The 25244-nt window shown below is 43.4% G+C and overlaps 2 protein-coding genes across 3 annotated transcripts; one reads left to right on the forward strand and one right to left on the reverse strand.

Moving 5' to 3' along the window:
• Window positions 1–795: 795 nt before the first annotated feature.
• dcbld2 (discoidin, CUB and LCCL domain containing 2) lies at window positions 796–19698 on the forward strand. Of its 2 annotated transcripts, XR_013963247.1 has the most exons (16): window positions 796–1166; window positions 2772–2996; window positions 4977–5114; window positions 9301–9352; window positions 9447–9519; window positions 11768–11901; window positions 12095–12135; window positions 12243–12440; window positions 12662–12786; window positions 13307–13451; window positions 13606–13740; window positions 14284–14377; window positions 14475–14524; window positions 16216–16350; window positions 16437–17301; window positions 17512–17525. XR_013963247.1 is itself a non-coding variant. In XM_080753186.1 (15 exons), the coding sequence occupies exons 1-15, from the start codon at window positions 1061–1063 to the stop codon at window positions 16856–16858; spliced, it is 2073 nt and encodes a 690-aa protein (XP_080609312.1). In that variant the 5' UTR covers window positions 796–1060; the 3' UTR covers window positions 16859–19698. The 2 variants fall into 2 exon arrangements, 1 of the variants encoding a protein (XP_080609312.1); XM_080753186.1 differs by having other exon boundaries at window positions 16437–19698.
• An 86-nt stretch (window positions 19699–19784) lies between these two features.
• On the reverse strand, window positions 19785–25201 carry tmem30c (transmembrane protein 30C). The gene is made up of 7 exons (XM_080753683.1): window positions 24510–25201; window positions 23949–24065; window positions 23235–23342; window positions 22805–22895; window positions 22548–22694; window positions 21373–21585; window positions 19785–20509 (listed from the first exon to the last, which is right to left on the reverse strand). The coding sequence occupies exons 1-7, from the start codon at window positions 24705–24707 to the stop codon at window positions 20322–20324; spliced, it is 1062 nt and encodes a 353-aa protein (XP_080609809.1). The 5' UTR covers window positions 24708–25201; the 3' UTR covers window positions 19785–20321.
• Window positions 25202–25244: the final 43 nt, after the last annotated feature.

Consider the following 25244-nt stretch of genomic DNA (forward strand, 5'->3'; position numbering starts at 1 on the left):
TACTTACTGTACTGTATGTTGAGAGAGGGAAAGCAAAGCTTGCTGAACACCGGCGGGACCACTTGGGGGACTCGGGGATTCCAATTGCCAGTGGTGGAAAGTAGGCTAACTAAATACATTTACTCAAGTAGACTACTGTACTTTAAGTAGGCCTACAATTTTGTGTTTTTTGTACTCTTTCCAATTTCCAGTATAGGCCTACTTTTACTTCTACTCCACTACATCTCGGATAGAAGTATTGCTTGTCTTTTACTCGAATACTCCACTACATTTATTTTGTAGACTTTAGTTACTAGGCTATACTTTGTAGATTTGTATTATTTTTTTACAAAACATACATTAACCACTTCAACCCATACATTTTCGGCCATTTGAAAATAGCTACAAGATCACAATGCGTGATGCGACATATTATGAACTTGTAGTCAGATCTGCTATTTTCACATTTTAATTTTAATACATTGAAAACTTCAAATAGGGCATTCTGCGCGTGAGTACTTTCTACTTTTGGTACCGTACTTTAAGTTCATTTTGATTTCAATATTTTTGCACTTTTACTCAAGTCAATTTTGAATTCCGGACAATACTTCTACGAATCTCGGGACGAATCTACGCTGCAGCAGCATTGATACTTTTTTACTCAAGTAAAAAACGTGAGTACCTTTTCCACCACTGCCGAGTGGGAGGAGGAGCGGAAGTGGAGGAAGTCGTTCCACAGATTGGATGTGTGTGTGTTTGTGTGTGCGTTACGTTTTGTGTGTGTGCGTGTGTGTGTGTATGCGTGTGTGTGTGTGTATGTGTGTGTGTAACGCAGCCAGCAGTTGCTGCTTCTTCGATAGTGTGAAATGTGGGGAATAGAATAGAACGTAGCACAGAATAGTTCCGCAGCAACGATCAGGGAGAGGCGAACGGCCGGGGGGAGCCACGTAGAGAGGACTCGGAACTGTCGGGATAGTTTACGGTCCGTCCGTCGGTGTGTGTTTTTTCCCTGCTTTGTGAATAAACGCGGTGCAGCCGCCCGGTGTGGAGTTCGCAGTATGCATTCGGACTGCAGGCTGCTATGGGCAGAGCGGTAATGGTGGGCAGGGGACCGACAGGGGCCGGGGTTCTCCTCCTGTCTGTTCTCATCGTTCTGCAGCACACCAGAAGCGCTCGGACGCAGAAAGGTTGGTGGTTTACACTCAACAGTCAACAGTGTTGACATGCACTTTTAACTGCTTTTAACTGTTGGCAGTGGAGGAAAAATAAAAACTCACGTTCTTTAAGTAAAAAATATCAATACTACAAATGTAGAAATACTCTTGTTAAAAAGTAGAAGTCCTGTATTCAAAAATATACTTGAGTAAAAGTAGCCTACAAAAGCATTGGCATGAAGTACTCATTTATGTAGAATGTCCCATTTCATGTTTTCAAATGTATTACTAAGAATCTATTCGCGTGGTGACGCGTTGTGAGCTTGTAGATCTGCTATTTTCAAATGGCTAAAATGTATAGCCTATTAGGACAGGTTAATATAGCTATACACCGGGTAGGTTAGTATATAAGTAGTTAATGTATGTTTTGTAATAATAATCAAAATCTACAAAGTAACTATAGTAACTAAAGTTTTCAAATAATTGTAGTGGAGTAAAAGTACAATATTTGGATCCGAGATGTAGAGGAGTATAGAAGTAAAAGTAATGGAAATTGGAAATACTCAAGTAAAGTACAAATACCTCAATTGCACTTGAGTACAGTACTTAAGTAAATGTACTTAGTTACTTTACACCACTGTTGGTTTCCAATCAACAGTGTTGACATGTACTTTAACAGTCGGGGCGTGTTTGTAATGATCGAATACATTGTGTTGTTGTATTTTGTGTTATTATCACGCACAGTGGATCAAAGTTAACAGCCTACCTTACATGGCTCTGTTTGCACGTTCCAGCCGACCCCGAATCTGTGTGGAAGAAAGAAACACGGCGCTGCCTGTAATCCAGCTTTCTTTCTTAAACTGAGCAGTCATGTTTATTTATATTCTGTTGAGACCAAAGAGTGCTCGAATGTGTTTTAACAGCATATTCAGGTAGTTCAAAGATACGTGAGGGGGAGGTGTTGCGGCGGGAGTAGTATGACAATACACAAGAGGGTGTATTCATTGGTATTGTCATGATTATCAATAACATTGTTGTAACGTCCAGTACATGATGGCTATATGGATAAGGTTAAGCCTGCTTGTAAAATGTTTTGGGCAGGGTGATGTCTTCACAAAACCCCGTGGAATGCCATGCAGTTGTTCAGTAACAGTTGTGAGTCAGGGACAGGGAAGCAGCTTTTGTTTTTGTCCAGTTCATCTGGTTAACGTCCATGTAGAGACAGTTATGTAACAGCACACAGACCAAGGATCCACTTAGCACCATGACACCACTGTTGTGTTCACTGACACTGTCGTTGACAACAACAAATATAGACAGACTCACTCTCATGCAGTTTGTTTTATCGCTTGAATTGCATTGTGATTGACATTGTGATCGTTCTTCATATCACAACTTTAAAGTGAAACAACAGGTGAAGTAATTGGATTTGGGAGTGGGTTTAGTTTGTAACTTCTATCATAAATAGCCTCTGGGCTCTAGGACTGGACTCATTTATCATAGTGCACCTCTATTCTACAGTTGCATCTCCTCCATTGCCCCCAAGGAACCCATTATTCCACTGTGTGTGTGTGTGTGTGTGTGTGTGTGTGTGTGTGTGTGTGTGTGTGTGTGTGTACGTGTAAATGCATCTTCCAGGTGATGGCTGTGGCCCCACTGTACTGGGCCCCACCAGTGGGACTCTGTCCTCTCTGGGTTACCCAGGGACGTATCCCAACCATACGGTGTGTGAGTGGGAGATTACCGTGCCACAGGGTAGCAGGATCCATTTCCACTTCGCCGAGTTGGACATAGAGGACCACAACTGTCAGGTCAACTACCTCCGCCTTTACAATGGCATCGGACCCCAGCGCAGTGAGATTGGTGAGAAAGAGCGAGAGACAGTCAATGCAGAATGCAGTTGGACTAGTCACTCACAGGTGTCAAGGTGTATAGAGCAGCACCGAAGTCTGACGTCATTTACGCATCCTACCTAGGTCATCCTACCTAGGAATTCCCATAGACTTGTTTAACCCATTCAGGCCGGGAACACATTTTGCTGTTTGGGAGGGGCTTACAGTACATGTACAGTATGTAGCAACATATTTGTTTTGTAGGCTAATTTCTGATTTAGCCCTATTCTATAGGTTAGGCCTAATATCGCATCAAATAAGATACTGTGTTACAAACATAAACAAATTATCCCGGCAGTTTGACTCATATGGATATGAAGAATCAGCTGACGGTCAGAAAGCCGAATTAGTTACATTTTCTCCAGAAATATGAGTGACTGACTATCATAAACAATACAGAGCCACCTCCCTGACAATACCGCCGGGACAGATTGTTTATTTTTGGACCACAATTCTTATATGAGATAATTTTAAGATGACACAATGTTATTCTCCATAGAGGAATTACTTCCGCAAACCCAGGGAGTGGATGAACGAGTGATGTCAGGACTTTGGTACTTATACCAAGGGTTCCTTCCACTAAATGAAGAAACTAAACAAAAAAGTTAGAGATGTTTTCTTTTGGAAAATATGGTAGATTACAAAAAAACAAAAAACACACAAAAAAAGTACCGTAGTAAGGTGTTGGGCCAGGGCCAGCCTCAGTGTACCATGGCACATATCTGTAACTATACTGGAGAGATGAAAACACACATTTGTTTAGGTCTGACGTACACCACACATGTACTTGGCCACTTGTGGAGAATATGCTGAACTATGATTCATCTGGTTCAATATACAGTATTTGATATGATATGATATGATATGATATGATATAGTACTTTATTGTCAGTTCACACTGAAATTTGTCTTACGACACAGCAGTCATGTATTCGCATACGTGACACGCTGAGTCGCGGTGCAGCCCCTGTACCAGCGCACCAAAATATATGATAGACAGTACATATTCCAAAGATTCTTTTTACAGTCAACAGAAGTCCACATGCTGCTGCCTGCTGCTGCTTCTTTTTCTTTTCAAAATTTAAATTAAAACATAACCAACCCAGACTACAGTTAAATTGCATACAACCAAAGACATAGACTAAACAACATTATTCAATATTCATATCACACCTTTTTTCCACATCTCTGTAGACCAGTGGCTATGGTTTTTGCACCACTGTTTTTTGCACCACTTAACTCTCAAATGTGCATTCATCTTTGTAATGAGGGACTTGAGTCTGACAATGTGACTGACATTCACAGTCACCTGAGAAAGAGTTGCTTTTCTATTTTTCCTTGCATATCACACAAATGCACAAGCATCATGATCATGAAATGTGTGCTTTCCACCACTATGTCTGACCATAGTTACTGAAGTCTTTCCCATAGAGCAAAATGCAGATGTCATGTCACACTTCCTATTAAAACACAAACTAGTCGGGGCACCCACTGGCCTACTGGCCCAGGCGTTTACCGTTTGGGCATTGCCGCATGGGCGTGGCGGCGTCAACGGTTCGATTCCCGACCCGGACAGCCTTTGCCGTGTGTCACTCCCCGTCTCTCCCCCCATTTCCTGTCAGTCTGCTGTCCTGTCTGTAAAGGCATAAAAGCCCCTAAAAACAAATCTTTAAAACACAGACAGTCAGTTGAGCTTGGATGATGAATGCAGTACACCTGTATGGATGCACCTGTATTTGTTAGGTTTCTCCACTCTGATATATTCAGGTTGTTCCTTTAATTTCTTCACCCATTTGTATGTACACTATATTATGTATATATGTCAGTTACAAAATATTCAATACCAAGATTGACTTCTGGTATAACTTTCACACGTATATCCTCATCTAACTCTAACCAGAAACGCCTGTCTTTCTTATGTCATCCTCCTGTGGACGGATCTGTGGAGCAGTGAAGTACTGTGGTTTGGATCTAAATGTGGGCGTGCTGATCGAGTCCACAGGGAACCAGGTCACGGTTCAGTTCATGAGTGGAACCCATCGCACTGGACGAGGCTTCTACCTGTCCTACTCCACCACAGAGCACACAGGTACCAGACCCACCATGTCCTGTTCACTCTATGGCTATACTGTATGTCAGGGGTCTTCAACGTTTTCAGGCCAAGGACCCCTTAGTTGAGAGAGAGAGAGAGATGAAGCAGTGACCCCCACAACCTTTTCATAGTTTCATTTTTTTATAGCACGATCATCAGTGTATTTTGGATTCATATCCATTTGTGTTTTCAGATATTTAACCACTTGAGACGTCACTACCTAATAAACTTGAACTTTTACTATGTACTGGGTCTGCTCTTTTCCCCCTCTACATCAAACCTCTTTGCCGAACTGCTATTTTTGGCTAAAGTTCTCAGAATAAGGACACTAGGGTTCACATGGTTAATATACAAATGGAGAAAAACGTTTCTAGCACACAAAGATTTGGAGGCCCCCTATAGTAACTCTGAGGACCCCCTAGGGGTCCCGGACCCCCTGTTGAAGACCCCTGCTGTATGTCATTCGTTGACCATCTTACTATACTACTACATATTGGTCGACATTTGGCGAGTCATCTTGGGGTTGAATTTGGTCATATTTCTATTTTGGCCAGACTGTTAAGAGTTGCCTTGGCGTGTGTGTTGTGTGAAATGCAGTAAGCAGGAGTTTCATGTGAGTCTCATTACAGTTCTGTCTATACCTCCTCCCTTTGCCCATGGCTTTTTACTGTATGGAATAATAGTATTGTTGTGGACACCATACAATCTTGTGTTCATTATTAACTCTGCAAGTGTAAAAATGGACACAAATGGACCTGTAATGTGCTGTGTTGTGTGTGTCAAAATGTCTGAATGCCTACTTAGATTTCTCTGTCACAGCTCTGTGTCCATATTCAGAAATGTGTGAGTGTGGTGAGATGAGGTAATTGTGTGTGTGTGTGTGTGTGTGTGTGTGTGTGTGTGTGTGTGTGTGTGTGTGTGTGTGTGTGTGTGTGTGTGTGTGTGTGTGTGTGTGTGTGTGTGTGTGTGTGTGTTCATTCCTATGTGTCACATGTTGATAAAGCCATATATGTCCATGTGGTAGATTATTGGCAAAAGGATAGAAAACAAGGAGTCTTTTCCCCTGTTTGTCCATTAGACCAGGGGTCTTCAACAGGGGGCCCGGACCCTTAGGTGGTCCTCAGAGTTAATACAGGGGGTCCTCCAAATCTTTGTGTGATAGAAACCTTTTCTACTCCTTTTTTATATTAACCACTTGAACCCTAACGTCCATATTCTGAGAACTTTAGCCAAAAATAGCAGATCTACAAGCTCAGCGCGAGGCGTTGTGAGCTTGTAGATTGGCTATTTTTGGCAAAGAGGTTTAGAGGGGAAAAAATAGCACACTAAGTACAGAGTGATAGGTGAAGTCTATTAAGTATTGACTTGACGGTGGTTCAATATCTGAAAACACAAATTTACATGAATCCCAAAATACACTGATGATTGTGCTGTCAAACGATGAAACTATATGGAATCTACTAAAAGGTTGTGGGGGTCCCTGCTTCATCTCTCTATCAACTAAGGGGTCCTTGGACTGAAAATTAGACTGTCTGTGGTGCCGCCGCCTAGAGGGAGTGAGTAAATATAGTGATGGCCTCATTTGACACTTTAGCGGCAATGGCGCACAGCAACATCCTCTGTGTTAAACCCTACATCCAAGACCTGTTAGGCCCACTGTTTTGTACACCCAAGCGTTAAATGAACACTGAGGAGTTTACAGTGCTCTAAAAATGAAATTGTGGGGTTGAGGTTATTGTAACATTGTAGTGTTTGCTTACCTGGTTAGTTGTAATTGTACGCACGTGCACGCGCACACACACACACACACACACACACACACACACACACACACACACACACACACACACACACAGATAAGGAGGTACTCTGTAGTGAATGGTACATCCTGAACAGCCAAATGTCTGGCATTCCAACCGCAGTGCACAGGGTCATCATGTTAGTGTGGATCATACCGTTCACTGCTTGGAGAAAGTGAAAGAAAATAACATACTCCTGGACAGTGATGTGACTGAGAAGAAGAAAGTGTGAACCACAGGATGTACTTGTACTGTAGCTGTTCAGAAGCTGCCCTGGTCCCTGTTCACCAATGTTTCCGTTTCTGTGTTTCATCAGATTCACACTCTTAAAGTCTTTTGTGTATACATGACGAGTGACTCATATAAAAGTAGGGGTGTGTGTGTGTGTGTGTGTGTGTTCATGCGTGCGTGCATGTGTGTAATTTGAATCCAGCTCCCAATATGCACATCAGAGTTCTGTCTGTGCTGTGTGTGGTTATGGAGGGAGCGTCAGACAGACCAGAAAGGGATAAGATGAGCAGGAAGGAAGATGACAAAATGATAGAAGAGAGAGAGAGAGGGGGTAGATATTGATTGAGACGTGAGGGAAATAAGAAGACAGTTGGGGGGTGGTTTAGACAGTCCAGATGTCTTTCTCCCATGAGATTGGAGCTCATTGTGACACTGAAAGTGATTATATATGACAGTGTCTCTCTACCTGACAGTGTCTCTCTACCTTTTTACTTAGGACCACCAGTTTGATGTGCAAATTGATTTCTTTGAGCGGTGCTAACCGCTCCTACTTTTGGCTTTGTCTGTTTGTCCCACGTCTGTCTAACTGCGATTGGTCAATTGGTGTCTGTTTGTACACCCAGGGTCACATTGGCCAAGCTTCGCTGGACGCCTAATGAAATTAACTGATAAATAGCAGCACTCACTTTACACTGGGTGTTTTTCTTCTTCTTTATTTTCCTTGGACCGCAGTCTACACTGTAAAATGTTTACAAAGAGTGTGTTCAAATGGAGTCCCAGGGGTCTTATTTGTACACACTTGTACAATTACGACCTGCTAGGGTCCATTTGGTCTAACTATGAATCATTTTTAGTTGGGAACACGTTCAAGGAACACCTTCAAGGACCGCTGAGGGTACCCTGAACCCAATGTTGAGGACCACTGACATATGAGCCTAGATGGAAATGGATATGTGGTGTGCTATTTCCATGAACGTGTCCTGCACTTTACTCTGAGAGTGTACAAATGTAACGACTGGACCTTTAAGGGTTACACCCTGTTGACCTCAGAGTTAAGGGGAACACACACTGGACGCGGAGGCGGCGCGGAAGCGGCGCGTCAAAACATACGGCCCCATTATTTTCAATGAACTAACCCACACCGGTGGTGTCAGACGCGCGCAGCCGCGGGTCTGCCGCCTCGCCTGCCGTGCCGATACGCCGCTGTTCTATTTTTCCAGTGGGCACTCATTTCCCAAAATAGATGCAAATTCTGTACCTTAAAGAAAATATATTTTCTAACCACTTTGAACCAACAATATTTCCCTATAACGGTTTTTAATTTTAATGTAATTTTCTTTTTCACAAACAGAAAATAGCAGAGCTTATAGATCATCTATTCTTGCTAGTATTAAAACAGGTGAGCCTTGAGCTTTTGACTTGCCCATTGATGTGCCTTGGGCACAAAACGTTTGAAAACCACTCTGGCGTAGATCAATGAGTGGGAGTGATCCGTTTTTCTATCAGAGCTGGGAGGCGTACGTGTATTTTCTTGTTGTTGCCTTCGTGAACAAGGATGAGCGTGGGCTGACAGTTTGCACAGCTAAGTAAATCACTGCCGTTACCATGGTGACTTGTGGTTCCTTGGGGGGGAGTGGGGGGGGGGGGGGGGGTCACTCGCGGTTTTGACTCATCAGTTGGCTAGCCGGGTGAGTTGGCCTGATGATGATTGTTGTAGAGACACAACAAAGGGTGACGGCCACCGTTGGTTAGAGTTTCCAACAACCCACACCATCCCGTTCATCATTGAAGGAAGCACCCTTCTCAATAGCAAACCCTCACCAATTCAGTATGGTAAGAACTGCAAGTGTGTGGGGGGGAAATTACTCTCCTAAGAAGTTACTTATAAAATAACAATGTGGGAATACGTTATGGACAATCTTGATGACACATTCTAGAATGGTGGGTTTTGGTTTACTGCACTCTAATTCGGTCTGCACTTTCAGACATTCGGAAAAAATAGGGGGAAAAATGCAGTCAAATGTTATAAGCAGAACTAAAGAAGGTTGGACACAGGAGGAGATTTCTGGTAATTGGTCGTACAGAAGTTGATAAACCAAGGTAGAGGCGGACAAAAATACTTTGCTGACACAAACTTGTTTGCTTCTTTGCAGATCTGATCACCTGCCTAGATAAAGGCATTGATTTCACAGAGGCAGAGTTCAGGTAAATGGTTTTCTGTGTGTGCATCTGCACACAGTACGTTGATGTTATTGTCCTAATAATATAACATAATGTAATGTGTTTCGTTGTCTTTCAGTAAATACTGTCCGGCGGGCTGCTTGATGTCATTCGGGGAGATTTCCGGAACCATACCCAATGGTTATAGAGAAGTGAGTACATGAAAGACGTAATGTGGCGCAATAATGCATCATGCCTGTGGTTGTCCTTGTCTTCAGCGCCACATTCCCAGGTGAATCACGTTGCCCACAGTGCCCCTCCTTATCTCGGCTCATCATGCCCAAGCCAAGCACTCTTCCGTCTCCTTCTCATTTGTCATGGGGTTGTTCCACCCCCCTCCCGCCACCAACCCCATTTCCCTCCTTTGTACCTCCTTTGCTAAGGAAACCGGCCTATACAGCCAATGGTATCTGTACCTTATATTTAACACGGAGCCCTGTGTCTCTTTTCTCTCCTTCACTCATTAAGCTCTGTGTAAACATGGCCTCTTTCCGCGGTATGCATGTCCCGGACTGATGACCTAAGAGCGCCCCCGCTGTGTGTGAGGTCATGGGCGCCGAGTCTCTCGCTGATGACCTCATGCTCAGAGCTCTGGGTCTACAGAGGGTGGATGAGGGAGAGGGGATGTGGGAGTGTGATGGGAGGAGTGGAAGGGGGGGGGGGGGGGCGTGTTTTAGGGGAGAGGTGCCCCAGAGGCGCAGGGGAGGGGCAGGGTCAGGAGGTGTGGGGGAGGTGAGCTAATTGTTTGGCCGAAGAAATGGTCCTCTCTAATCCAGTCCAGCTGCAAGAGGGTGCTGAACGGAGCAGCATGCAAGTGTGTGATTTTGTGAGAGAGTGCAGAAAGCGCTGGGAATGTGACTTAAGATGAAAAATGCAGTGTGCGCGGGTGTGCACGTGCATCCTTGTGTGCATGTATGTTATTGTATGTGCTATTACTGAATAAATGGCAACAAAACATAACAAAAACAACAAAACAATGACTTGTCTTCCAATTTCTTCATCACACTGTGACCTAATGGCAACTGGAGGAACGATCGAGTGTACGCATGAGCCAATATAGCGGACAGAGGTCAGCGCGCACCCCACCCACGCCCTGCAGTTCAACGTTTCTGTTTCGATCTGCCCCGCTTGAGCTTTTCCTACTGTCATTCCCACATCCAGCTTATCATGCATGGCTTTGGATGTGTGTAAATCACGTTGTGTGTGTGTCTGGTGTCCTCTCATAGAGGCAGGGTGCGGTGGTTTGGAGCTGTGCTTGATGTTTGTGTTAGTGGTTTGGTACGGCACTCCTTTGGATGTGTGGTGTGGGTTTTCATGGGGAGAGAGGGAGGGAGGGGGGGGACGGGACGTTTTACAGTCACAAGGGTAAGCCTTCATTGCTTGTGGCAGCCTTGTCTGTGTGAGAGGGAGAGAGGGAATGCGTGCACATGTTTATGCATGCTCGCTACCATATACTGTAGGTCACCAGGTTTTTTTCCCACAATCTTGTCAGCTGTGAAAAACCCTGCGTGCATCTTTTCCAGTAAAGTCATCCCCACTTCCCTCCACCAGCTGTTCATGGGTAGGAGCTATAGCGCTCGGAATGGAACCAGGCTTTGTCCTTTTCTCGTTGATGGAGCGGAGGGTTTGACTTGGAATGCAGCCTGCAGTGAATCATTACCAATGCCACTCAGTATTCCCCCTGCAGGGGGGGTGACATCATTCTGACTCATCAGCCTTTATCTACCACAGTATGAAGGTTGAGGGTTTTGATCTCTGATCGTCGCATAAAATGGCACTTCCCATTAAAGTCCCACTCCGCTGGCAAAAATCCGCCCCCCTCGTCTCATCATAAAAATTATCGTGTTCTGTTTTGTTAAACATCTGTACGCCCATCTGTTAATATTTTAATAAAGCATTGTATAAAGGAAAGGGTTACATGGGGGTGCATATAACATGTGTGCCTAGGGCTGTCACGATTATGACATTTTACGTGACGATTAATTGTCACTCAAATAAGTGCCATTAACGACTTAATTGTGTTTTTGTCGTTGACAATTACAATTCTGTTTGGCGTTTAGGCTTTGAAGTTGCACATGGCAATTATGACACACTTAAATATACAAAGAAATTACTGACATATTTGACAACTTTATACTTAAACAAGAACATTGATAGTGGACATAGCTGATGCGACGCGTTGTGAGCTTGTAGATCTGCTTTTTCCACAAATGTTTTAAAGTGTTTGAAACTATATTAACATTTCTCAACATGGAAGCGATTATGACGATTATGCAAAATAATTGCGATTACCTCAAATAATTGTGACTAGACAATTATGTAATAATTGTGACAGCCCTACTATGTGTGGTGTGCCCATGTCTCTTATGCCCTTCCTCTTTCTGTCTGTCTGTTCTCTAGTCGTCTCCTGTGTGCTTGGCGGCCATCCATGCAGGTGTGGTGTCGAACACTGTGGGAGGGAGGATCAGTGTGGTCAGCAGTAAGGGCATCCCTCACTATGAGGGCACTCTTTCTAACAATGTCACCTCCGCTGGGTAAGACTCTAAAACCACTGCAGCAGATTATCCCTCTCCTCACTCCTTTCTTGGCTTTCACCCTAGCCTCATCCATCCTTTGGTGGATCAGTTGTTTTCACCTTGCCTCTCACCCCCATTCATTCTCTAGTGCCATCTTTGGTAGCTATGATTGCACATGAATCCTTCACGTCGTTCTGTTTTCTCTCCTCAGAGGCACCTTGTCAAACAGCCTTTTCACATTCAGGACGGACGGTGAGATTCTTTTGAATCCGTTGGACATCTCTTTTTAAATATTTACAGACTTGTTGGTTTAATGACGCTACAGTGGTGTTGATAGCATGAACCTTCTCTACTCTCAGGATGCATTGGAACACTGGGCTTAGAGTCTGGTGTCATTGCAGATGCTCAGATTTCTTCTAGCTCCGAGTGGGAATGGCGCAACACTTGGGCATCATCTGGGGCACGGCTTAAAAAGGCAGGACTGCCATGGGCCTCAGCTCAGGTCGACCAGCACCAATGGCTGCAGATAGACCTGAAAAGGGAGAAGAGGATCACAGGTACTACACACATGACGTGCACTTTGTGTTTTTGTGTTACTGTTGAACACTCACTATCCTTTTTTACTATATTAAAGTTGACTTGAAGATAATAAATGCAAAATGTGCCAAAGAAAATACATCTTAGAGTTTTGATAGCTTTTGAAAGTTACTAGAGCTGCACGTTCCACAGGTCCATTCAATCAGTTGTACATTGTCCAACTTCCTCTCCATGTGCTCAGGCATCAGCACCACTGGCTCCACCCTGAGAGAGCACCAATACTACGTGTCAGCATATCGTGTCCTCTCCAGTAACAATGGGCAGGAATGGCATCCTTACCGGGAGGTAGATTCTACACAAGACAAGGTAATACAACCGGACAAATCAATATTGTGCTGCTCTCTCGACAGTTACACCATTGGCTTGCTTTTTTTTTCTGTCTCCAAATTACTGCAAATGGACAAAAATGTCACTTTAGAGGGTTTGGGGGAGGGCTGCTCTTGGATTGTTTCCATAGTAACTGGTATCGACTAAGGGATGTTTATGGCAGGAAATGGGAGATGTCAGATGGCAGTGGTTTGAGTTAAGTGCTGTGGTAGACAAGTCTGGACGCTGGGGCATTAATAATGGATGGAGATGGACTTAGTGGCTGCCTTGTTAGGCTTCAGCTACCACTACATATAGCACTCTACAGCGATTCTTAGAGCATGTTATGGCAAACAAAGTAGTTATTAGCTTGCCTAGCTGAAAACTAATCCGCTTATGCCTCATATTGTATTTGCTCATGGTTTGAAACAGGACCCAGTCCACTGAGAACAATGTCTGGTGACCCCCACTCGCCCAACCTACCATGAGTTTAAAATGGTTTGTTCTCCTTCCTTGGTAGATTTTCCAAGGGAACACAAACTATCTGCACGAAGTCAGGAATAACTTTATTCCTCCGATTGAGGCCCGCTTTGTCAGGATAAATCCGACCCAATGGCACCAGAGAATTGCCCTGAAGCTGGAGCTGCTCGGCTGCCAGATTCCGGGTGAGCAAATATGGTTGTAACTGTATCTGACAAACAAAAACAGGGATTTCAAAATGTTCTCTTTTGTATCATAGCTGGCATTGTAGCCTAGGGTGCCCGGGCCCCCAAAATATTCTTTTACATGGATTGTTCTTCTGCTTACATTTCCTTGTAGGGATAATGCGGCCGAGGATGTCTCAACCCCGACCAACTCGCCCACCTGTGGTCACACACACCCCACCCCATTATGGAAGCACAACTCGCACCCCTGACATCAGGAACACCACCATGCCTCCCCACACCAGCAATGGTTAAGTCACTGCATTGGAGTTTACTATATACAATGCATGCTAAGCTTTTGTGGTTCTACAGCAATAATGCTGTAGTCTGGCTCCAGTCCCTGATTCTCGGTTGAAAATCTGTACGGCAAATCGGCATAGTTCAACTCGATGACGTCAAACAACATCGCCGGACTGGACATTCCCAAACAAAAACAAACATGGCGTTGCCCAACTCATCTCGCTATGAAACATCAGTAGCAGACATATTTTACCATGTTTGATTACTAGTTAGTAGCTCTCCTATTCTGACGATTTCTTTGGTTAGCAACATGTTAGCCAGCCACATAGCAACACGAATAAGGGTCGCTTAATGACGACGTCATCTGCTTTGCTACCTTTGTGATTGATTAGGGGGTGAACCAATTGCCGAAGACTGCCTCTTTGGCAACGCCCATTCCAGAAACGGCTGCAGTAGGAAGGGCTTTCAGACTGAATTACAGGCTGATAGTCAGGCTAATAATGAATAATAGTGATTCAGCACTCCTTTAACATGCTGTTCTCATTCTAATTAGATGTTGCACTGGCTGCGGTGCTTGTGCCAGTGTTGGTCATGGCTCTGACTGCTCTCATCTTGACCGTGGTCTGTGCCTGGCATTGGAGGAACAGGTGAGCTCTTGTCATTGTCCCCTGTGGAGCAGTGTTTTATTCCTATAGAGGAAAGACGAGACTTAAATGTTGTGTCTCTCCTATGGTCCCTGCACAGGAAGAAGAGTTCAGAGGGAACATATGACCTACCCCACTGGGATCGCACAGGTCTGTTTGAGTCATGCAAGGATGCTTTAGCACGAGTATAACCAGGGTTCCCACGGTCATGAAATTCCTGGAAATATTTTGAAATTAGAAGAATATTTTTCCAGTACTGGAAAAGTTTTGGAATTGATCAAGCAGTGTTTCTCAAATGGGGGTACGTGTACCCCTAGGGGTACGTGGAGGTACTGCAGGGGATACTCAAAAATGCCCCAAAAAATAAAAATAGAAGTTTAAATTATGCTAATATCGTTCATAGTTATGGAATTAACTCAAATTGAATTAGGAGGGGGAAAACCTGTACTGTTATGTTTAATGATGACACATGGAGAAACTTGAGTTGCCCAAATTACATGGTACCAAGAAACTGGGATGTGTTTTAAAGTTGTTTGAATATATTGAAGTTATTGACATGAAAACTTATTATTTATATCAAGCATCTATACTGGAGCAATTGGTGGCAAACCTAAACCAGAATGTTTAGCTACATATTCTCACAAACACCTCTCATAAACATAGCCACCACGTCGAACAAACGTGAAAATTTACAACTGTCCACATTTTAAAAATGCCACTCTTTGAACCGTATTTATTTCAATTTAACAACATCTCGCCTCACGCAGAGCAGCCAGTCCTGACATAGTATTCTGAACATTCTGGCCAGTGCTGAAACGTCAAAATGATCATCAGGGTATCAAGTTACAGAGGGAGGGGGAGGGAGGGGGGAGAGGAGCTGAGCAGAGTAGAGTATCGAATTACAACAGAGGGGTGTGTGTGTGTGTGTGTGTGTGTGTGTGTGTGCGTGCGTGCGTGCGCGCGCGTGTGTGTGTGCGTAAGCGTTTTTTTTCCCCAAAAATTTTTTTTTCCCCAAAAAAATTTTTTTTCAATTTTTTTTTTCAAAAAAAATTTTTTTTTCAAAAAACTTTTTTTTTCTCAAAAAACTTTTTTTTTCTCAAAAAACTTTTTTTTCTCAAAAAACTTTTTTCTCAAAAAAAGAATTACCCATATTTGGCCATTACACACACCCCACTGCCGCAACATGGCGGTGAAGGCCGCGCAGCGGCCTGAACTCTAGACTTTTGCGGCCCGAAGGGCCGCAAACTTCTAGTATTTTATATTCTTGAAATGGGGGTTATCACATCATCATTTATGTATATTTCAATTGCAGTTTTATAAGAAAATCTTTGATGTCGGGTTAAAGGGGGTACATGGATTCAGAAATCAGGGAAAGGGGGTACTCAAGCCAAAAAAGATTGAGAAACATTGGTCTTTGGTTATTGATTTTGTTAATACCTCTAAAATGACAAATTAAACATTGGCCAAATTGTCAAATATTAGAGGCAGAAATTTGCGAGGCGTTGTGAGCATGTAGATCGGCTATTTTCACAATAGAAACGTGTTATACAAAATTCCTCAACTCTTAGTGCTCGTCAGGGTGCCGTGTCCCCAGTTAAAATATGATTATTTCGGGGGTCACAGCCTGAAAAGGTTGAGAACCACTGGCATACACTACCTGTCTTTGGGCATTGCCCATAGGAGTAAGCGACTTGTTATTGAGCTGAATTATTGTTATATAGTCCTGGAAATTGGGTTAAATATTCTGGAAACGTTTTGGAAATTAATTGGTAAAAATGTGTGGGAACCCTGCTGGTGTGATTGCAAGCATCTCCTCTGCATTAACCTCGTTTCTGTTTTAGACTGGTGGAAGAGCATGAAGCAGCTGTTGCCTTCCAAGATGGGAGAGGGGGATGACTCTGTTCGATACAGCAGCAGTGAGGTGGGACGTCTCCGAGGGAGAGGGGTCACCCCTAGACTACATGCTGAACCTGCAGGTAGATCCTGTTAAAACAACCGCTCTGCCTCCACTGTGTGCCATGTGTTATTCATGATCTCACACTGCCCTTATCCGTGTCCTTAGAGTACGCCCAGCCCCTGGTGAGTGGAGGGGTGACATCCCTTGGTGCGAGGTCAACTTTCAAGCCGGAGGACACGTCCGACCCAGGATACACCGATCCTGACCTATACGATGCCCCCATCTCACCAGACATCTACCATGCATATGCGGAACCCCTTCCTGCCTCTGGAGCTGAATACGCCACGCCGATTGTGATTGACATTGGTGGCCACGTATCAGGGAACGGCTCCATGAGCCAGCCAACCATTGTATCTAATTTCATGGGCTGTGGCCCAGCTTCCCTGCTCACACGGACGGACAATGGCCAGCCAGGAAGGTCGGCATATGATACGCCGAAGAGTGCCACTGGACAGGCCACTCCCACCGAGGAGCTGACCTATCAGGTGCCTCAGAGTAGCACCGTGAAGCCAGTAGAACAGGGCTGAAGTACAACGCGTGGATGAATATGGATTAAATTCAATCCTCATTCATAATGGACAAAGGTAGGGGGTCGATGCACATGGGCGCGCGCGTGTGTGTACATGCATCTGTGAGCCCTGAATCCTGGGATTGAGTCTTGAAAGAATGCTACCTTTGCTTTAGTTTCCTCTGGAGATGTCTGTATGTGTATGTCTACCTGTCTGCGCATGGCCACAATGTGCTTGTGTAGTGCCATAACAGTCCTATCACTGAAACCACAACGATGAATGTGTATGTGTCAGATGTGAGATAAGGACATGGATAGAGGGACAGCAAAGAACTGACTACTAATTGATAGAAATGGGTCCCCTCTCTGTGATTAGTAGTTTTTATGTTTTGTCAAACTGTGATTGCCATATATTTTGTTTTACTGTCGCATACTGAACTCTTACTGGGTCCTTTTTGAGCGGTGGTCACAACGCTCCTATACGTGGCCGTGTGTGTGGGTCTGTCTGTCTCCGTGTCTGTCTGTCTGTAGCCTGCAGTAACCTTTTCTGACCACACATGTTAAGGGAGGGGCGCTGTTGCACACGCACACACACACACACACACACACACACACACACACACACACACACACACACCACCGCTCAGTTCACACGAGTGTGATTTTTTAAAGCTTAAATGACAAATGGCACATTCATCAAATCGAAATGGTTCTCTAAAAGAAGTTCTAATGATGTTTTGCATAGATTCCACCACATCCCCATGTAAACCATTACCATGAGGAACATTACTCCAAATTTAACGGTACATTTTTTTTTACATTTCGATTTCTCAAACCTTCAAAACTTGACCTCACCTATTGTATATTGTTTCGCCAAATTCCATCAACACAAACCTGTGTGAAAATTATGTTCAAAATTATTTACTGATATTTATTTTTCTTTGACATCCTGCTGAAAAGGAGAGGCTCGCTTATTAAGGGAAAAAAAGCTTATCTGCCCAACCACTACAATAGATTACAAATCAAAAAATATGGTTGCACTGTTGTCATGGTTACACTGTCATAGACCCCTAGCATTGTTGTGCCACACTTTGTTTTTTAACTTGACATTGTGATTGGTGGATCTGACCGACACATTGCCATATTATTTGATATTGATGTTGACTTGAAGAGGCAGGATTCCAAAGGGTCAAAACAAAGGAACTGCCCAAAGTAGAACATTTCTTCTTTTATAATATAGATGACCAAATGTTGCCTTTGACTATTCTGGTCTTATTCACACCAAATCCCGAGTTTCGGAACTCCAATGCCAGTGTAGAAATGGTCTGGCCAAACCTATGATGGAACAGTCTGAACGCAACACAAAAAAAAGAATACACCGACATTTAGGTGAAATTATTTAGCAGAGCTAGTTCTGTGAACACACAGCCTAGAAAATACGGTACAGGAGAACAGGTAGATGGGGAACACTATTAATTGATAACTTCACAGAAACCTCTCTGAAGACGAGCATTTCCGTGTTGTGCATATTTGTGGGTCCAGTCCAGAGCGTTTTGAGTTGCTGTTTGGTATTTCATGGGTGTATGTCTTTTAACTGTGGGATTAATCTGTATTCTCAGTGACTTGTGTATGTCCATATCTTTGTGTCTGTGAATGTGTGCATCAGCACCCAATGTCTAGCGGAGAGAGCCGTCATGTGTTTGGCTGTTTTCTTTGTAGCACAGTAGCAGTGCTTCTGTGTAGTGGTTTTGGACTAGTCTATAGCGTGGCTTGTAGTAAGACACCGGCACTGTCTGAATCAGCAGTGGTAACAGTAGTTGATCACCTGTTTCGAATGATATCAACGCACTTAATGCAAAATATTCACGTGCTTTCAGACTCTTCAATGCAGAAGGTATCCAGGATACTAGGATATCCAGTATCCAAATGCAGAGATATTAGTAGTAAAATGACGACATCTAGTGGTCAACCTCAGAGGAGCGCAAAAATAAAACCTGAGGTGAATCCCAGGCTCGAACCAGATGCCAAATATTCTCTGTTCCCCGGTGTAACGCTCCACGCCACAGAGGCGCGGTATTGGGCGCCGATGACCCCCGTGAGTCGCCACCGAGGCGAGCGCTAGCGAGCCGAGTTGCCGCGACGAGCGGTGGGAACGGCGCCCAATCCCACTCAGCCGCGTTACCGAGTTATGTGCCGTTATGGACAGAATAGTAAATATTCAGTCCCTCACTATCCACGCCTACCCCACTATCCACGTCAAAGATGAATGCACAAAAAAGGAGTCACATCATCCGTTCATTAGCTCAGTCAGTAGAGCACGGATGCAACAATCCCACAGTTTGGGTTCGATTCCCCTGAGGGGAATAATATTCAAGGCGAGAGATATCGGCGCATGCGTACTTCAAAGTGCACGGAGAACAGGATACCGTGGATACTCCTCCGTGGATACCCAGTGCATACTCTCTGCATTCAAACGTCTGAGAAATGGTGAAAAAGTCGGATTGAATGCGAAGAGAGCAGTCGAAGCGGGTGAGTTGATCATCCAATGTAGAACTGGCTCCAGATGGGAGTATTAGTAGAAAAGGCTGCTCTGAACTATTGACACACAATGTGCGTCCTGACAGAAGGGATTGCTTTGTTTTGACATTTAGAACGGTCGCAAATCTGAGGCTTTGGTTCGCTCAAGATCTATAAGCGAATGTATACTTTGTTGAATGATCACGGCGCTCTGTGAAAGTAAACTGAGTTAAACTTAATTCAGTTGAACGAGCTGGTCACATGATGAAAATCTGATTTTCAACTGAAAAAACAAATAAAGTATAGATTATGCTTAAGGCATGTCTGGTCATTCTAGATAAATTGTGTCTGTGTGATTCTCACTGATTGTATATAGAGAAATAAAATACTTTCTAAAAATAAATGGCTTTATTACAATGTCCCAGTTACTAAAAACAGGTATATATTTTCCACAAATGCCAACCAGTGATCTGAACATTATTATACTACAAAATATTTTTTTTTCTGCATCAGCAAATGGAGTGGTACTATCCTATAGTTTCTTTCTACTATAGCACTATTATTACACACAACAGTTTTTCACGGTTCATGTTATAAAATATTGACACCATCATTCATGATACAACATGTAAATGTCTACCGACTCTTGTTTCACTTGGGAAAACATATTCCCAAAATTGATAAACGGTTTAAAAATTTAAATTAATTGATTACGGTGGATAAATATATATTTTTTAACAAACAGTGGCATACAACAAACCTGAGTACAGTCAAATACAGCATTAACAAAGAACAGAAGTGGCATACAGTAAACCTGAACACGGTCAAATATAGCTATGGTCTTTGAAGAATGGATGATTCCATTCCATTTCCTCCTGACTTCTTCACACGACAGAGATACCTCGTTCTTGTGACATAGTTCACAACTGGTCATCTGCTTCCCTTTCCTTCATGCCTATTCCCCTTTATTCCTCCATGTTCTTTCCGTTCTTGCCAAACTTCCACCAGACCACAGTGAGGATGACGGCTAGGAGGAGGATCAGCCCACTGGTCACTAGGTAAGCAATGGGCAGGAAGCGGTTCTGACCTCCAAACCAGGTCACTGTGGACAGCACTACCTCCTTTCTGCCCCGGAAGTGCTGCACAGGGAAGTCTGGAGAGGAGAAGGTCAAGGCTAAAATAGCTGCCTGTGATGAAAACGCTCCTAAACATAGCTCACCAAGTGTTTAAAATAGTCACATTATTTTACATTTATTTAACCCATTTAGGCCTAGAATTAGAAGAATTCAAAAGACACTTATAGAATCGGGTCAAAATTCTAATGTTCACGACTTTTCAAAAATAGCAGATCTACGCACTCGGTGCCGCGCTGTGAGCTTGTATATCTGCTATTTTTCAATAGTTAAAGCACAAAATGTGTACCCGTTCTAAATGGGTTAATAACTAAAATAGAACATTTTAGTTCTATTTAGGAAATAAATAAGACTAAGATAACAACTTAATACTGCCAATTCCTACTAACAGCAAACAGAAGTTGATATTGACTGTGTGGATCTGCCTTGTTCCCATGTTTGAGTTTGAGGGGAGCTGTGTGTGTTTGTGTGTGGAGTATATAGAGTGCATAAAGGTTGTAGTCTTTAAACCCAGGTTAGCGTTTTTGCGTTTCCAATTCCCTCATATCAGTCTTTTGGATACCATTTTTGTATACTCACTGTCTCTCAGAGGAGGGCTGTGGACAGTTCAGAAACCTGCCAACCAGTGACATCATCGGTAGGGATTCCAAGCTCATACTACAGCCTCTCTGCCTGGAAAGTTAACAGGCTGAAATGGATGCAATTGTTCTTGCATTAATAACATCTACTCAGGATTGATGCAAATTGGGAATGCATGCCCGACCCTGTTATGCAATACCCATTGTACATGTCGAGTATCCGTTGTACCCGTCTGTCTATGTCCCTTTTATGGCCATATCTGGGGGATGGGGATTTCGGTATCTGTATTTTACTTAAAGGATACTGTAGGAGATCTCAACACTGTAGTTCCCTGCTGGCAGTCCGTCAATGAAGGGCTCTCTGGCACGGTTCACAATCCCATAGAGCTTCTTGAAGTTTGGGAAGGCCGCCTCCCGCATCCACACAATCAGGTCCTCGTTGATGAAGCCATTGTTACTGGGGTCATGGGGGGCCAGATCATAAACAGGTTTCCGCCAATATGGAGGCTGAACTGTGCCTGTGGAGTCAAGTGTTTACATTTCTAATGCAAGTGGAAATGTTACGTTCAAGTTACAAGTAGACCCACAGAGCTACCAGAAACTAGAATTACTTTGTAACTTTTGTTTGTTGAGCCACCATGATAATGGGAGAATATAACATTTGTCTATCTATCCGTACGTTTGAGTCAAATGTCCAGTCCGTTAGATTAGTGTGAACACTGTATACCACACCCAGGCATGGATCAACATCCATCCATGCCCGGTCCACTTGGAAAAGGTAGCCTGGAGTATGGTTCATTTGTTCTCCGGTACGATACGCATCAGGTGTCAAATTCGACCGTAACAAACAGGCCTGCTTGAAAGGTTCAAGGTTGTGCTTTATGGTTGCATCTTGTGTACACAGGTAGTAAAAACATATTTTTGTTCGGTTTCCTTGATACAATACACAACTATAAATGGATACTCAGGGGACAGAACAACATTTCTAATGTGAATGCGACATGTGACAAGGAGCACTTATGCACAGGCACAGTTTGAAGCAATCACACAGGTCTACTGTGAAAGCAGCCTATACCATAATGTAGTCTGTATTTATCTCACCGTCTGCAAATATGTCCACCAGAGGGTGCTGCGGCTCAAATATGCATAGTACCTCTAGGTAGCATTTGTGGGTCATGAACTTATTTTTATGGGTCACAATATATATATATATATATTTTCTTCTTTTTGCCATTCCAGCAAATAGTTTTTATTATATCAAAAGATTTATAAAAAGTAATCTGGAAAGAGACTCAGTGAAAATAACATATCTACAAGCTCGTAATGCAACATTGTGACGTTCGACTTTTCATTCATTTATTTTTTGGGTACCGGGAGACAGCAGATTTATAATTTGTATCATTTGCGTCTTGAGCTGACAACGTTTGGGAACCCCTGCTCTAGCTTGCCTTGTTTTTATATTGTTTTACCCCTCATTTACCTTCAAACACCTGTGCCAGAGTCTGGTTCTCTGCCGTTGGGTTACGGAACTTGATGTTCTCGTCTGTATACCAGGTGATGCCCTTCCTATGCAGAGGGACATGCGTTGTCGTTCCATCAGGGCTGTGATACATCAGAGTGAAGGAGTCTGAGAGAACAAAACACAAATCAACAGGTTGCTGAGGAGCTGTGTTTACAGGAAAGGCAGAGAGAGGGTGAAGTTTCTGAGAAGGTGTCGGAGGCGTGAATGCGAATTACCATTGAAAATACTGTTGGCCACCGCACCACACGGGGCAATGGGGACTTGAGCTGAATTCACTCTAAAAGGCGCGCAGTACGAGCTGGGATTCTATAGAGAGAAAGGTTATCCCTTTAATATTTGTTTCCTCCTAGTCCTACAATATGTTATTTCAAAAGATTTTAAAAAATGTCCCAAAGAAATTAAATTTTTCATAAATTAAAAACAAATTATAAATATTTTCATAAGAATTGCATTTCAAGACATTCCATAAATTAGAAAAAATAAAAAAACTTTAAAGTAGTGAAAATAGCAGATCTTCATGCTCACAACGATCCGTTACTTTCACTAGTTTTGGTCCTAGGGTCTCCATCTAAAATGTTTGGGAACCTCTGTTATAGATAGTCACAGACAGACAGAGGCAGGTTCTAGGTGGCAGAGCTACTGTACCTTTAGATTTGATTTCCTGCCGACCATCTGTGCATCGTCTCTGGAATCCATGTATCTACGGAGGTTCTGGTGGAAGTTTATCAGGCCATAGTAGAAGTACACATTACCCTGAGACAAGAAATGGAAATGTGTGATCAACATAGGCACGCAGAATATTGGTCACCCAAAATTGAGTCTTCAAATTTACAATCTACATTATATGCTACAGCAGTGGTTCTTAACCTGTGGGCCGGGACCCCCAGGGGGATCGCCAAATTATTTTGGGGGGTCCCCAGATAATTAACTTAATGTGCAACATTGTTTTCTCTCTCAACAGTAAACAAACCCAACAAAGTTTAAGTGTATAGAGGGTTTATGCACATTTCTAAAGAGACAATTTAAGGACTTTTTATACCTCTGAAATGACAAATTAAACATTGGCTTAATTGTCAAATATTAGAGGCAGAAATTGTGAAAATAGCCGATCTACACGCCTCACAGCGCGAGGCGTTGTGAGCATGTAGATCTGCTATTTTCACAATAGAACCGTGTTATACAAAATGTAATGCCTCAACTCATAGTGCTCCTCAGGGTGTGTGGGAGGGGGGTCCCCTGTTAAAATATGATTATTTTGGGTGTCGCGGCCTGAAAAGGTTGAGAACCACTGTGTTACAGGACAGCATGTATAGCAATGAAAATTAGGACACACAAATCTGAACTTTCAAGGTCCCTCACCTTAAAAGCTTTGTCAATGGAAATCACCACTGTGCAGTTGCAGGGCATGAATGTGTTGCTGACATTCTTTCGCTTCTCAAAGCATCTATCACATGTACCGGCTGACGTGTAATCAACCTGGGAAGGAGGAGAGACAGAACAAATAAACAGAGAGACTTCTATTTTCACATCAAACCTTGTGTATATCATGCTCAACAAAACCTTGATCTTTTCTCGACATGTCGCTCCCTTTTATGGCATCCGTTACTCTGCTTATCTTATCAGGGCAGAAATCACCAAAGCTTTCTCATACTGTTATTTATTTGCTGTGTGCATCACATAGTATCAGTATGTCTTCGTATACCGTTATATAGAAATGGGGTGTTTCTTTTTGTCGTTTTGAAATTTGTAACCTTAACTGACTGTCAGACCAAACAGTATTTCAGGAAATGCGCACGCACACGCACACACACACACACACACACACACACACACTCAAGTCTATGCTCTACAGTGAGAGTATTTTCAGATGACACGATACCAAGTACCAACCCATAAAGACAGAACAACACACTCACCCACCTTCAGTTCCTGTGTGCTTTGCACAGTAATGAGCAGCCACACTCCCAGCAGCATACACAGCACGGACATACAGTAGAAAAAGGGCAGGACAGTGCTAGCTGTTAGCATAGGAGACCAGGCCGGCAGCCTCTGCTGTTTGAAGGCCGAGTTGTCTGGCCTCCGAGCCAGCGGCCCGGATCTGGCCTTCACTTTGCCCATGAAGACAAACTCTAGCTGGAGGCAAGAGAGCTATTCGTGCAGGGTTCGATAGCCAGAGAACTGGCAGGGTGGACAGCAACACAGCGCTCTTCTCTTCCGTTTCTTTATTTCAGCAGCGTTATCGCTCTGTATACTCACTCGCTCACTCGCTGCTTCTTCCCCTGCCAAGAGATTTCCCCAGCAGGCCTTGCACAGGGTGGAGAGAACTTTGGAACTGGCTGTAAGCTGTTACTCATTAACCACAATCTTTTCCTTTACTTCCTCTTTCTGTCATCCTCGTCGATTTCCTGTCAATTCTCTCTTGGTTTCTTCTTTATTGCGTCCCACCGAAACATACCCACTGGGTTCAGCCTATTCTGGGATGGTTTAAAAAATGATAAAACTATATTTTCTTTAATTAATCTATAAAAAAATGTGCACTTGCCTAGTCATCGGCATTGGTTCTTGTCTTCTCACTGCTGGTTTAAAGAGGTTTCTCACAGGATGTTTTGATAAATGGGACTTCCTAGTGGATGAGCAAACCCATGACCTCACATT

This window comes from Nannobrachium achirus (genome assembly GCF_963921795.1).
Source record: "Nannobrachium achirus genome assembly, chromosome: 22".
Classification (NCBI taxonomy): domain Eukaryota; kingdom Metazoa; phylum Chordata; class Actinopteri; order Myctophiformes; family Myctophidae; genus Nannobrachium; species Nannobrachium achirus.

Excerpts from the sequence above, each read along its gene's own strand:
- dcbld2 (XM_080753186.1), top strand. The coding sequence starts at position 1,061 with ATGGGCAGAGCGGTAATGGTGGGCAGGGGACCGACAGGGGCCGGGGTT. Across the intron at positions 2,997-4,976 it reads ACCCCAGCGCAGTGAGATTG|TGAAGTACTGTGGTTTGGAT; the intron begins GTGAGAAAGAGC and ends TCTGTGGAGCAG. Across the intron at positions 9,353-9,446 it reads TTCACAGAGGCAGAGTTCAG|TAAATACTGTCCGGCGGGCT; the intron begins GTAAATGGTTTT and ends GTTGTCTTTCAG.
- tmem30c (XM_080753683.1), bottom strand. The coding sequence starts at position 24,707 with ATGGGCAAAGTGAAGGCCAGATCCGGGCCGCTGGCTCGGAGGCCAGAC. Across the intron at positions 21,586-22,547 it reads TCTGGCACAGGTGTTTGAAG|GCACAGTTCAGCCTCCATAT; the intron begins GTAAATGAGGGG and ends TTGACTCCACAG. Across the intron at positions 20,510-21,372 it reads CAGTGTTGAGATCTCCTACA|ACTTCCCTGTGCAGCACTTC; the intron begins GTATCCTTTAAG and ends TCTCCTCTCCAG.